Source organism: Adiantum capillus-veneris, chromosome 3 (genome assembly GCF_014529385.1).
Source record: "Adiantum capillus-veneris isolate H3 chromosome 3, ASM1452938v2, whole genome shotgun sequence".
Lineage (NCBI taxonomy): Eukaryota > Viridiplantae > Streptophyta > Polypodiopsida > Polypodiales > Pteridaceae > Adiantum > Adiantum capillus-veneris.
The window spans coordinates 91,436,670-91,451,493 of NC_140933.1; the positions used below are offsets into that span (position 1 = coordinate 91,436,670).

The window sequence follows — 14,824 nt, forward strand, 5'->3', positions numbered from 1 at the left end:
GCCTGAAGATTTTTGTCCATCATGAGTTTGAATGCATCTGAAGCATTTGTCAAGCCAAAACTTGTAAAGTATCAAATAGATATTCTACCCGCGGCACGGGAAATTTATTTTTGATAGTGATCTTATTTAGTGCTCTATAGTCTACACACATGTGATATGTGTCGTCTTTCTTTTGCACTAAAAGAAATGGTGAACAAAATGGAGAGAAGCTAGACCTCACCATCCCTTTTTCCACCAATTCATGCACTTGCCTCATGATCTCCTCTTGTTGAGCTTGTGAAACTTGATAAAGAGGCTTGTTAGGCACTGAGCTTCCTGATAGGAGCTCAATTGCATGGTCATCATCCCTCATTTTAGAGGTAGCTCACTAGGGATGTTATCAATGAGAACATCTTGGGATCCATTTAGGAAATTAGACAACTCTAATTCCTCTTGATTCCCTTTATTGCAAGGATATGGTGTTCCCCGACTCATTAGCATCTATGTACATGCTCTTTTCCCTATAGATGAAGTAGATTCTCCTTTCAAGGAAATTCATGCTGGAAGCCATGTGGTTAAACCATGGTGCCCCAACGATAACATTCTCATGTTTCCACGGCTGGAATTGGTTAATTATAGAGAGTAGTGGAGTGAGTTTAGCATAGTGAATTTTCCGAAGGATAGCTCCTTTCGGACTTCTTATGGCTCTATAATGGTAAAGCCGTAGGCAAGTCTAAAAAAACTCCATTATTAAGACCAAATCTCTCGAGGTATGCATCATATCCCACATAGTGGGATCAACAAAACCGATAATAGATCCCAGTCTCACTTACCCTATTATAATTAATAAAATCAACCATTAATAGGCTACTTAAGGACCTCTCTTCTTAAGCAAGAAAAGAGAAACCAAATGCTCTGATACCAATGTAATGGAAATGGCCTATGAACTTTGAGAGTAGTAGAATTAGGAAATTAGATAAAGCACTTTTGTGAGATTACTTTGTGAGCATACCAATGTAATGGAAATGGCCTATGAACTTTGAGAGTAGTGGAATTAGGAAATTAGATAAAGCACTTTTGTGAGATTGCTTTGTGAGCATAGCGGGTGAACTTAATTGATGGTAACAACATAAACATGGTACTTAGTTAACTTGGCATGAACAATACTTTTGCAAGAGAGAGAGTTTAGAGAACATGACAGCAATTGAGGACCGGATTCGTACGGAGCCGGCGGTCCCCCCTCCAATAGGCATTTGTATTATAGTTTCTCCCATAAATAGAGACTTGGTACAATACAATCTTTGTGTTCCTTGACCTTAGTGATGCGATGAAAATGGAAAGCTTCATGCATCACAAGCATAACATAAACTTTGTAGAAAGCATTAACTATTCCAAGCCTCAGTCCCAAGACCTCAAACACCTTCGAAGGTGGAGAGAGCTAGCGGGGAATGAGGGTAGGGAAAGGGAAGAGGAAGAGGAAGAAGAAACATTCCATAGGAAAAAGAAATAGTTCCTCACTTATCATCACTCTTCTTGCTAGCAGACATAATAGCATAGTAATGAAGATGGAGAAGATGGCAAGCTTAAGCATGAACCTCTTGCGGCATTTCTGCTAGAGTTTTGGAACGCCCTAGGCGAGGACCTCCTTGTAGAGCATTTTGGGTGTTTGTAGCAACAAAGCCAAAGGCAGCAGGTGTTCTCGCGAAGGGTTGATTCGAAAGTGCCCTCCAGTGATAGTCTTCATCAGCTCAGCTATGAAAACTTCATTGTCCAATTACTCAGTTAGCTACTTTGGTACTAATAAGGTTGGGGAACTTGTTGAGGACTATGAGATGGTGGCTAGGGCATTATGCTTGCAAATCATGAAGGAAAAGTTGGGAGTCTAATGATCTCAGCTATTTTCTCACTGAGCAAGAAGCCGTCTTAGTCTCCAAATGCAAAGTTTGGATTTTTCGAAAGTGATAAAGGCAAGTGTAACGAGAACCGTAGAGACTATAGAGATCGACATGGCTCACATGGTGCTGGCTATAGTCACCTCAGTTGTAGGTTTATTGCCTGGTGGTCTTTGTCACAACATGCTTAAGCCAAAAAGAGGCATGTAAGCAACAAATAGAGGCGATTGAGTTGGAGTTCATCGGTGTTTGAACCTATGTGTTTGAGTTCAGTACATTGCATCTAGCAAGGAACCAACATGACATACACAAAACACTATGGATGTGCATACAATCTATTATTGTTGGCCGTGAAATTATAAATAGGTTATGTTCCAATGTTCATTATCTTGTAAAATCTTGAACGTGATGTGTTCATAGTTCATAGTTCAACTTTCTATGAGGCGGCCAATGCTCAAGTTGGCATTCTTTTGGGTGACAGGTTGGTGTTTGCAAGTCCAAGGCGTATCACCATGGTTTACATTTGTCCACTATGAGTTGCATAGATTCCAAGTGTGGGTCATCCTTGTATTAGGAAGACACATGCATTAATTAGAAGGCAAATCTATTAGTCACATTTGCATTAAGACGCGTTACATTGCCAAAAGTGTTAGTGACGAAGGAAAAGTGTTAGTGACGAAGGAAAAGTGGCTTAAGATAGTGGGCTCTAGCATGCTTTACAGATCCCTAATAGAAAATGGGAGGGCACCTTTCTAGATTTTTTATTGGGTCTACCTACTTCGAATCACGGCCAGGTAGTTATTGAACACTTAACCAAATATGTGCAAGCTTATTATAGAAGCAATGTCCCAGTGTTTGCTCTTAACCAAGCAAAATCCGCACATATACACTCAAATTGTGAGCAAATACTATGTTCAAAGACTCATCCCATAAATAGTGATGTGAATCTGGCAACTCTATAAAGACTATGGTCAAAGCTCCCAAATTAGCAAGACTATTCGTGGGGAATGTGTGTACATTATATAACCCTCTTACGAATATTGTTAGTAGCTATCACACCAGGAAGGTTGATGGCCATTTTTGGAAATGAGTATTCCAAAATTTGGATACTTTTACAATCTCAGTATAGATGATTATCCTTTTTGCTTGATAGTCGAATTGAGCATGTCTTGAAGCAGCTTCTAATATCGAATTGCAGACAGCTTCAAGCTTTATCACACAGAATTTGGCCCACAAATACCAACGTACTACCAAAGTCACTTAAAGAATAGGCAACTTCAAAACTCTCAAAATCAAAGCTTTGAGCAGCCTTTACTTGAATACCACCATTCACAAAAGGACTTGGAGCCTATTCAGCAACCCAACAACTTGATGTGGCGTGAACACTTGAGATTCCTGTATGGCAAAAAACATGGGCTCTTGAAGCCTGCTTACCACAAAAAAGAATCAAAAGAGTGGTGAGACAAAGTTCACAAACAAGCTGCGTTGATAACAGAATGTGTTGCTATCCAGAGCTAAATCGCTATAACCACACGAGGATGCTGCACATTCACTTTCGGGAACCAAAATCACAATGCCTCAGTTGGTGCTAGATAACCATTACAATGTGTTGTTGGCTCCGCCGTGTAGCAACAGCACCTGCAAAGCTTGCTTTCGCCTTTCAATCTTCATTAAAAATCTTACTCAAAGAAGAGAACGAGCAGGCTTTTAATTCCCACGTACTTCTTCTTGTTTAAGCAGCAGATTCTTTCGACAATCTATCACAAAATGCAATCACTTCTGGATGAACCTTGATGCGGGTAGGATCATACCCAACAAGCTGAAGGCCATCCAGATCCTTCACACGGGACAGAGCCACATAAACCATTCCATAATCAAAAGCTTGAGAGAGATCTGTCTGGACCTTGCTAAGCGTCATACCTTGGCACTTGTGAACACTCAAAGCCCAAGCCAATATTAAAGGAACTTGAACCCTGCTGGCGACTTCGACACCCCCATCTTCAACAGCTTCCCTAAAGGGGCCTATTGGTGTTGTCCTGCAATCAAACCGTACTATTGGCCAATAACCAGAGGGACTTACCAAATGAGACACACTCTTCACAGCCTTCTCATCTTTGCTACCGTCACCAAATGTCTTATATTGTGACTGGAACCCAGTCACAACCCCTTTTGAGCCATTGACGAGACCGCCTTTGGTGTCGAGATTTTTTGTAAGCATTACTTGAGCTCCAACACAAAGCTGCAGCTCCTTCTCTAATCTAATGCCTGAAAATGCAAACCGGTGCAGCTGATCCATCTGCGAATCAACTGCAACGAAGGTGACAATGGAAGTTTGTAGTGCTATCAACTCCTGCATGTTCTCCTGCCTTACATCAATCTTCAACGGATACAACCGTGTTGGAGCAATCCCAGTTCCATCATCTGGCAAAGCCCGATAGCACATCTCTAGCTTTTCAAGCGTTTCCGATGTGTGGAATCCTTTTCTGATCTCATTCAACATTTTCACAAAAACACTGTCAGATTGTCTAAACACATGCTCCAGCTCAACTTGCATTTGAAAGCAACTGTTCCAACAATCCGCTTGAAAAGCAAAGTATTTTTGCATATTTGAAGGGTTTATCGGCGGAAGCTGGAAAAAATCGCCCGTAACAATCAACTGTATGCCTCCAAAACACTTTTTTGACGTTCTGACTGTCTGTGCTACAAACTCCAGCTTATCAAACAGCTGACCATCTATCATGCTTATTTCATCAATGATCAAAACCGCAGCTTCTTTCCATCGCTTTAAAGGGTCTTTGGAGCGAAGAATCCTCCTTGCAAGATTACTCCCCGAACCACTCCCCAAACCAATTCCTGCAAATGCATGTAAAGTAATGCCTTTTAAGGCACACGCTGCTATACCCGTAGACGCAGTGACATAAACAGAATTACGAGGCAGTGTTCTCTTCAATATCCTAATTATATACTTAAGAAGGAAACTTTTGCCTGTCCCAGCAGACCCTGTTATGAACACGGATTTGCCACAAGCAACAGCTTCAAGCACTTCCATTTGTTGCTTTGAAAACTTGAGGGGGACTCCAGACCAATCTTCTTCACTGAACTCCTTCAAGTCCTTTTGGGTTATGAAGCCTTCTTCAAAATGTGAAGACATTTGATACACATCATTATTTTCTGCCACTTTCAAATCCTTCAAATCATCAATTGAATCCTGTGGTCGTCTTTCCATAGCTTCTGTTGAGCTCTGTTTGAAAACATATCTAAGACTATTTTTGAGAGTGCTGGATGCTGGATCATCCTCCACAACTACATCTTCACACTTTCCCATGTAGGAGGGTTCAGCTTGAAAGTCAGCCATAGCCCCTCCATCCATTGCTTCAACTTCACGACCAACCTCACAAAAGCCCTTCGTTCTTTTTGTGTACATGCAAGAATCAGAAGCCTCCAATATAGCCTGCTCTAGAGCATCATCCCAGCATTCTTCCATTAAATCAGGTGCACTCATCATGCTAGATTGTAAACCATCATCTACATGTTCTATAGGTTCATCTCTCGAGGAAGACGCACATTGAGATTTCAGGTTAGCCTCTTCTCTTGTGCGTTGGATGCTGGAATTGTTAGGAATAGCTGCAGTTGCCTCTGTTGAATGATGTGAAGCCTTGCACCTACGTTTAGCAGTAAGCGGATATTTTGTACTTGAGTCAGGAATGCCCCAATACCCTCCTGTACTATCCCGAGCACGATTTGCGAGATGGGCTGTCGTGTCAGGCATGCTATTGGTGCCTACAGCACCATCCGAGGTTTCACGTATACAGTTTGTGAGATGGACAGCACTGCCATCATCATAAACCACACTTTCTTGCTCAAGGGTGATGCTCTGAGTACAACAGCGGCGCAATGTCCAGTCGGTGCCATGAGAGGACGGTGGATGTGATTCGAGGAAAGAGAGGGAATGGTTACGCTGCCTCCCTGCGACAGCCATACGCTTGTGGCCGAGTCCCTGCTCTAAGGCAAGATCCATTACGACCTTGCAGGCAAGCCTGCGCATATTTGCGGAAGTCTGCAAAGAGGCTCTGCGCTTGTTTTCATTTTTCATCCAGTTTCACATGCAGCCGGCCGGCCGCCGTCAATGTTATAACAAGGCACTCAATGTCGAGAGAGAGAGAGAGAGAGAGAGAGAGAGAGAGAAGTCTTGAACTCAAAACCTGTTATTCATGATGGAATTGTGTGTGTGTGTGTGTGTGTGTGTGTGTGTGTGTGTGGGGGGGGGGGGGGGGGGGGGGGGGGGGGGGGGGAGAGAGAGAGAGAGAATATTACCTTTCTAGTGTTGTAGAAAAACCAGTGCCAGAAAAGAATCAAATCTTTTGAAAAGTGAAACAAACAATTAAAAGCATGTAAAGTATGAATACAGGTCATGGTTGGGCAGGCCAATCAACTCAAGTTTAAAGCAAACAAGCTCAAGAAAATGCATGAAGCACATAAGCAAGGTAAATGGGAAGTTTATTGAGGTGGTAAAGCCATCATTCAAGAGCTTCAAACCCCCAAATCGTCTCCCTCCTTACATAACCCCCCTTAGTTTTGCTTTTCTTCTACCCTTTGATGGACCCTAAGCCCTTACCTGATATGTATCTAACGACTCACTTAGAAGCAAACGTTGTAATGTTTTGGATTGGTCCCATGTGTCATATTTGACCTTCACAAACGATAATTTAATCTCTCTCTCTCTCTCTCTCTCTCTCTCTCTCTCTCTCTCTCTCTCCTTTTTTTTTGGTTGGAAACCTATACTGCTTTTGGCTGATCATAACTACAAGCAAACCACAAACAGCTTGATCCAAAGTCGTGGTCCTCTTTGGTCCAAGAAAGCCGTAAATCACCACCTATAGTTGAAGATTACCATAAGATACTCAAGCCATAGCAACGAATGGGGTCATTGTAGGCTCTCTTAATTGAGTGTTTAGAGCCAAATTGCTCCCCTTTCGCCAAATATTGTTGGAGGTATTCTTCAAGCCTGCAAAAATTTTTGGCAGGTAAGATTTACGTGACGAGCTTTGTGTTCAACTCCTATTGATTTTTCTCCATGGAATCATTAGGAGAAAGCTGGACTCACTTTTGGGCCTTTCAGTTCTAGAGAGAGAGTGGCACTCGACCAATGAGGAAGAGGCTAACGTTACGTTGAAAATCAACATTTTGGAGTCAAGCTCTTTTAAAAAAAAGGGAGGAAATTTTATTTTGGTTCATCAAATTGCACAATTTCACGCTTTCAAGGCATAAATGCCGTAAGTCGTACTAACTATGTACCGAGGAATTTCAGAACTTTCATTGAAGACTCTATCTAGTACTTTGTTCTCGCCCAAATATGACTTTGAGTAGCTCTACTTCCCTCTCAAAACTTCTTCCCTTTTTTATATTTGCGCTAACCTTTCTGTGTATTCATTCTACTGCACACCATGTCTACTTCTCGAAGGCCTAGCACTACCATTGACTCTGTTAGCATTTTTAACAGTTATACTACAGACGATCAAGCATGGATTCCATCTCGTATAACTATCGGAAGTTGGGTTCTACTGCAAACTAGGAGGAGGAAGAGGAGGCAACGCAATGATTTCATGGAGGCTTTCAAGGGTCAAGTTAAAGATTTTAAAGTGTGTGCACAAAGCAAGCAGGTGAAAGAGGTCCTCATACAACATGCTTTCCAGCATGCAGACTTAAGGTTGCAAACATCTCCTCCAAGTTTTCCAAGGCATCGACCCAACTGTAAGTTATTTCAACATCTCGCTTAGTGCATGATTATATTTGAATATTAAGTGGTGGATATCATCTTTGGTATGTTTTAGATATTTATCCATCGAATATGACAGATTGGCAACCAGTTGAGAGTATAGTTGGGATTTTTGATTCTTTCCATGTATTTATTGGTGAGCAAATGTACCGAGGAAGACAACACAAGGAACTTGCAGATAATGGAATTTTCTTTTATGATATGTCATATGTGGAACCGAGAACTTCCATTGGTTGGGGTCGTGTAGCTCCTTTGTCACTTCCATCCTTTGACAGCAAGGATTGGTCCCTGCCTACTTCGCAAACTAGTGAAAGCTTCAGGAATAAGTTGTTTCAGGATATACAAAAGTCCCTCAAGTATTCAATTGCCACAAAAATAGTTTGGCTCGCACTATTTATGCCTCTTGAAGTGTTTGCAGATTTTTTCTTCGATGAGCAAATAAGAACTACCGCAACAATGTTCATTTGCAAGTCTGAGAGTTGTTTGGACTTTTTAGATGATAACTGGGATATGAAACAATCACAGAACAAAATCTGTATTTTGCAAAAGAAGTCCATAATTTGCAAGTTCATTATAAGCTCTCAAAATTTCTTAGTATCGTTTTACTATATTAGATATCATCTTCTTAGTGGGCAGCTTATTCCACTCGACCAAGATACAGAGAACAGCCTCGAGAACAAACCTTTATCAATGGAGCTCTACTTTCGAGACAGCCTACTTACTGTGATGGAGACAATGTCAAGCACAACTCTAGCACAGCTCAGGATAGATCTTACATGTGAAGAACTTCCACTTTTGCCGGAATTGTATGCATTCAGTCTCAACAATAGAAAGGTGCTTACTAAATCGATAAATTTTGATTGTCTTTAATACACTATGACTGAATCTAACTTTTTCTTCTTTTCAGATTCCAAGGCGCAAGGAGAAAACAACATTGTGCAAGGAGTCCATAACAAATACACTTCACTTAATTGCTTCCACCGGAAGCTAGGTCACATACCTTGTGCACGCAAAGAGCTTTGATGCCATGCAAACCATGATGTACTCTTCAAAATGACTAATGCAGAGATATTTTTTGGCGGTCAAACAATGTTTCAAAAATGTACAATTTCAATGTTTCAAAACTTTACATATTGTGTTGTTTCTGTCAAGAGTAATTTGCTCCCTTTCCCAGCTACTATCCTCTCCCCCGGTTTGTGCCACTCGTCCCTTGCCCTCTGCTCTGGTTGCTCCCCTACCCTCTGCTCCGGTTGATACTACCTTTGCCTCTGGGGACGCTGGTCTCGGGCATCCTTTCGCGTCGCTCGAAATCATGGGCCTCTTCCATGGCTTCCCATGCTTCTTGCACCTGTGAAGCTTCCCGCTGTTCTTGCTCTTGCCGTCGACATGCAGCCCATTCCTCTACTTCTGCGACGTCCGCATAATATTGGTGTATTGCTTCTTGCATATTTCGAACTTCTTCTTGAGTCTGATTGTGGCGTTGTGTCATTTCGTTAATGCGAGCCTCTTCGAACTCGTCATCTCTCACCGCTTCCTCTCTTGTGCGTCTATTTATCGAGATTATAATATGCTGGATGGCCATTACAGAAAAATGTCGCACATCGTTGTTGGTGTAGTTATGTAATCGAAGTTCCTGTAGAAGCGTGATACAGACATCTGTTGCTTCATACATACGTTGCAGCAAACAATAAAATAGCAGATTACTTACGTTCGGTTTATCCATAATTTGACTGATGAGCAACACGGCATTCAAACAGGTTCGCCAGCCACAACTATAGTCATCAGTCTGCATGGGCACGGTTACCCGTTCGTGCTTGACTAGATTTCCTAGATCATGTTCTAACAAAAGATGCTCTACACAACATACAAGTTTTTTTGCGGCACTACATACATAACCACTTGAGTCAGCAACACATTCCAAAGAGACACTACACTGCTTTCCAAATGTACCCAAATGGACCTTACGTTTTTACACAACCGTGAAACGCCCTGCTTTGCCCGGAGTTTGCGTAGTAAACAATCTTAGCTTCCATGTCAAATAACATCAGACTCCAATGATCACATTCCAAAGAGACACTACACTGCTTTCCAAATGTACCCAAATGGACCTTACGTTTTTACACAACCGTGAAACGCCCTGCTTTGCCCGGAGTTTGCGTAGTAAACAATCTTAGCTTCCATGTCAAATAACATCAGACTCCAATGATCACTACAAAGACACCATCAAAGATTATGAGAGATTCGCAATGCAAGATGTTTTTTACAAGGCAAGAAAATACTCACGATTGATTGTACGCAGTGACCAGAAAGCGCGCTAGATCAAAGTCGACTCTGCTAAACCAGTTCATCAGACTCAAAAATGAAACTGAGTTGTTCTGCTGATAAGGCGATATCAGAGGATCTATTACGTATACTTTCTCTTGAACCTCAGGGGGCAGAAGCGAGACAGCGTGGCTAACATGAACAAATGGCAAAGATTAGACTTGAACACCAAGTGAGTCAATACTGATCGAGTGGGGCAGCTATCGAATTCCATAGGCCACTGATTCGCTTGGTATTGACCATTGTCTTGGCTGAAATGAAGAACTTGATGACTACCGCAAAGACATGGGTCAATACCGAGCGAGTCAGCGGCGGATTCCAATTCCATAAGCAACTGACCCGCTTGGTATTGACCCATGTCTTTACGGTAGTGAACCATTATAAAGAAAAACTTGGCAACTGCCACAGAGACATGGGTCAATACCGAGCGAGTAGTACCAAAATTCAATTTCATTAGCCATTGTCTCGCTTGGTATTGACCCATGTCTCGGTAGAGACCCATTTAATGAGCATAAGAATTAACGAGCATGAGAATTACCACAAAGCAACATTGATGACCTCATTTGTTGCGAGCGAGTCGATGAAATTGCGCATGCACATGAAGTCTACATTATCGAGGTTGGTAATGCAGGCCTCCTCTGACCTTGCAGGCAGCTGTATGTCCGCATGCAGAGGCGCTGAGCTCAACAAAATTCTCAACTCCTCTTCATTCTCCTCGTTGATTTTCTCTAAAATAATTGACTCATCCGATACGTTGGATGGCCCTTCTGATGTAGAGCCTTGCCCTTCCCTTTCTTGAGCTAGCTCCCTGGTTGCCTCAGGCTCCTCCCTAACAACCTCCCTAACAGCCTCGGGCTCCGGATCATTTTCCTTCAATATTGGTTGCTCCATAGATGCCTCAGGCTCCACCCTCTGACCTGCTCTTGTCCCTCATCATCCACGATGGGCTGCGAATCCTCCATGACTTGCTCATTTTGGTGTCTAGCTGGCTCCTCGATAACTGTCTCTGTTTCTTCCATGACTGCCTCGGGGTCCACTCTGGCTTGCTCTTGGCCCTCTGCGGCTATCTCAGCCTGCCCATCTGTGTCGTTTCTCTCAACCCGTGATCGGGTCCTTCTGTTGTTTGTTTCAGTCCTAGACGGCTCTGTCTGTCGTGCACGAGGATGGAGAGGGGGGATGTTGAGAATATCCATGGTTCTACTATCCCGGATAGGCACTGGCTGAAGCAGCCCATCGTAGCGGAAATGAAGCCTACGAAGAGTATCAAAATCCCGCGGCATGATAGTGACCCGGTGTGCATGGGCACCCAGGATATATCCATCGCTGAAGAATTCCACGAGGTAGTCTTCAACAATTTCTTGAAGGCAGAGGAGTGCACTGCTGGCCCATCGCATGCCGACTCTCCACTGCTCGCAAATCTCCCGCACTACTGGTTGGAAAGGGAGACGTGGAATAGCAGGTTGAACGTGTCGTTCTATCCTGCGCAACTCTTGCAGTACACCTCTATGCGCCTCATATCGGCGTCTTCTTGCTTGAGCATTCAAAGATTCACCTGTTGCCCTCCTAGCGCGGGCCTTTACACGAGGCATCTCTACAAATACAATAACACCAAAAGACAATTCATTTGTCAGCACGAGGGACTTCAGATTTAAGGAAAGGTCAGTACCAAGTGAAAAGATGGATAGGAAAGAGTTTCCTTGCCTTATTCGCTCGGTAGTGACCTCAGAAAATAGTAAAGGTAGACATGACTTATATTTTCTGAGGTCACTACCGAGCGAATAGGTGCATAGGAAAGAGTTTGCCTTGCCTTATTCGCTCGGTAGTGACTTCAAAAATAGTAATAGCAGATATCACTACCAAGAGAACAGGTTTGCAACCCCTGCAAAAAAATACCTTATTCGCTGGGTGGTGACCTCAGAAAAGTGTACAAGCAAGCGAACAGGTTTGCATCCATTGATACAAAATAGCAATGTGAAGGAGATCTTAAATCGATGCGGTTCTAACTGTCATGTCGTTCCCTCTGATCACCTCCCTTAATATCGGGGGGATGATACCATTGATTCTCTCTCCCACGTCCACCTATCATGAAACCTCATGGCAGTACCACCCCTCACAGACCACTCACTCATAAGCCAGAGCCCAGGCTCTGCTTTTTAGGCATGTCTGAAAGTCTATTTAAGAAGCAGTTGTTTCAGAACATCCCTCAGGGTTTCGCAGAACAACTAAAAGAAGCTTAGGATAGTGGCGATGCCTTTCCAAGGTATACTCCCGCAACGCCAGCAACACCACATCCGGGCCCTCCTCATGAGGTCCCCCCTTGGCCCTCCCTCGATGTTACCTTTAATGTTCTCGACCGACACAGCTCGGGAGTGGCTGCTGTCAACACGGGAGTCAATTCTCGAGGTAAGTTGCTGGTAATTCTTTGCTTTCTGCTCCCAATTTCCAAGCTCCTAGTTTGAAGAGCTTACTTGCTAAATGCTCTGTGCAGGATGCTAGCCTGAAGCTGCAGCAAATGCCGATCGTCAGGCAGAGGATCTCAATCCTTAAAACTCTCTGGAAGCAAGAAGGCCTGAAGACATGCAGTGATTGCTCGCCGAGAATGGCTCTATGGAGGCAATCATTAATTGGCTTCAGGAAATGAAGGATGAAGTGCTTGAGCTAGCCAGTAAATATGAGGAAGCCATTAACTTTACAAACATGCTTTGCGAAGAGATAACCTGGCTGTGAACCCTAAACCCTAAACCCTAAACCCCCTGGAAATTAATAGGCCACTCTTTGTAAAGTCTGAAGTGATTTCTAACTCAAACCCGGTGTTCAGTTGTAATTTTGTTTCTTTCTTATAAAATCAAAAGGCGTATTTGGCAAAAGAAAACCCTAAATCCGCAACAAGCAGGGGTTACCTTCCCCTTATTTGCTTAGTATTGACCTCTATACTAGCAGACATCACTTAACTTTTCTTTTGGTCAGTACCAAGCGAATAGGGCCCTTCGGACTAGGTGACGTTACCTTATTCGCTTGGTACTGACCAACTACACAAAATACAAGCACACTGGACCGAAATCAAAACGCGTATTTGGCCCTCTGAAAGCCCTAAATCCGCAACAAGCAAGGGTTTCCTTCCCCTTATTTGCTTAGTATTGACCTCTGTACTAGCAGACATCACTTAACTTTTCTTTTGGTCAGTACCATGCAAATAGGACCCTTCGGACTTGGTGACCTTAACTTATTTGCTTGGTACTGACCAACTACACAAAATTAAAGCGCACGGGACCGAAATCAAAAGGCGTATTTGGCAAAAGAAAACCCTTAATCCGCAACAAGCAGGGGTTACCTTCCCCTTATTTGCTTAGTATTGACCTCTGTACTAGCAGACATCACTTAAATTTTCTTTTGGTCAATACCAAGCGAATAGGGCCCTTCGGACTAAGTGACCTTACCTTATTCGCTTGGTACTGACTAACTACACAAAATACAAGTGCACAGAAGGGTAGTAAGTAGCATACATCTTCACTGTGTGTAGAGTTCTGCGTCGCTGAAGCACTACAGAACAAGAGTAAGAGAAGGAGGATGCGCGAGAGTAAGAGGTGATGGAGTTTGCTTACCGCGTAGCGTCGATGGGGGTAGAGTTAATTAGAATGATGTGCAGTAGAGGACGCGAAAAGAGGCAGAATAGTTGAAACTTGAGATGTTTGGCGGGGGTAATGCCTCAAATTAGAATGCTTACCTCGGGGAGGGTGACAACTTCACTTATGCGCGAGATTGCAGTTGGTAAATTGTACTGCATGGGAATCTGAGACCATTTAATACTGGTTGTCCTTGAGAGCGCAGCCCACATGCCTTTTTGAGTGACCGTTAAGGGTCAGACAGACGCCAATCGCCCTTCCAGTCGCCATCTCCATCTCGCACCTTCTGCCTGGCCAGCTCTCGTGCCTTTGCCTTTTCTGCGCCCTTCCCCTTGGCCAGCTCTCGTGATCCTGCGTTTAGAGTCAGACGCCGATCGCCCTTGCATTCATCATCGCCTTTGCCTTTTCTGCGCCCTTCCCCTTCGCCAGCTCTCATGATCGTGCGTTTAGAGTCAGACGTCGATCGCCCTTGCATTCGCAATCGCCTTTGCATTTTTGGTGCTCTTCCCCTTGCCCAGCTCTCGTGATCCTACGTTGAGTGACCTCCACTGGGTCGAGTCCTTTGCTGCCGCGTCGCCATCGCCATCGCCCCCCTACTGGTTCTTGATGTCGATGACCTGCAACATCACCATCCAACTCGGCGCCATTGGATATTGCAGAGACAGGTTCTTTCTCCTTGCCTCTCCCCTTCCTGTGTGTTGTTAACTGTGTGCGCACCGAAGCCACTGCGTTAGGGTAAAAACACATGCATGGTTGGAATAATTACTCATTATGTGACCGTATCGCATTCATGGTTGGAATAATTACTCCTTATGTGACCGTGCCTGAGTTTGGGCATAGTGAGTGAGTAGGCCTATAAATCTATCACTGATAACATAATATTCTCTGTTCTTATCCACCTGTTCCAAATGCCACAAGATAGAACCAAGCGAATAGGGCCCTTCGGCGATTCTTGGGCGCCCTACTCGCTTGGTACTGACTCAACTAACGTCACCACTTATGACATTAGTGCACGGGACATAACCCGTCGATATGACATTAGCACACGGGACATAACCAAGCGAATAGAGTTGTTCAGAAATTCTTGGGGGCCCTATTCGCTTGGTTCTGACTCAACTAACGTCAACTCTTATGACTTTAGCACACGGGACAAAACCAAGCAAAGAGGGTCCTTCAGAAATTCTTGGGGACCCTACTCGCTTGGTTCTGACTCAACTAACGTCACCTCTTAT

At 43.6% G+C, this 14,824-nt stretch overlaps 1 protein-coding gene and 1 pseudogene across 1 annotated transcript; both read right to left on the reverse strand.

Moving 5' to 3' along the window:
• Positions 1 to 3,160: 3,160 nt before the first annotated feature.
• LOC147461298 (uncharacterized) lies at positions 3,161 to 5,964 on the reverse strand. The gene has a single exon (XM_086508871.1). The coding sequence runs from the start codon at positions 5,962 to 5,964 to the stop codon at positions 3,604 to 3,606; it is 2,361 nt and encodes a 786-aa protein (XP_086364997.1). The 3' UTR covers positions 3,161 to 3,603.
• Positions 5,965 to 6,647: 683 nt separating this feature from the next.
• LOC147461299 (peptide methionine sulfoxide reductase-like) overlaps positions 6,648 to 14,824 on the reverse strand; it is a 39,246-nt pseudogene continuing 31,069 nt past the window's right edge.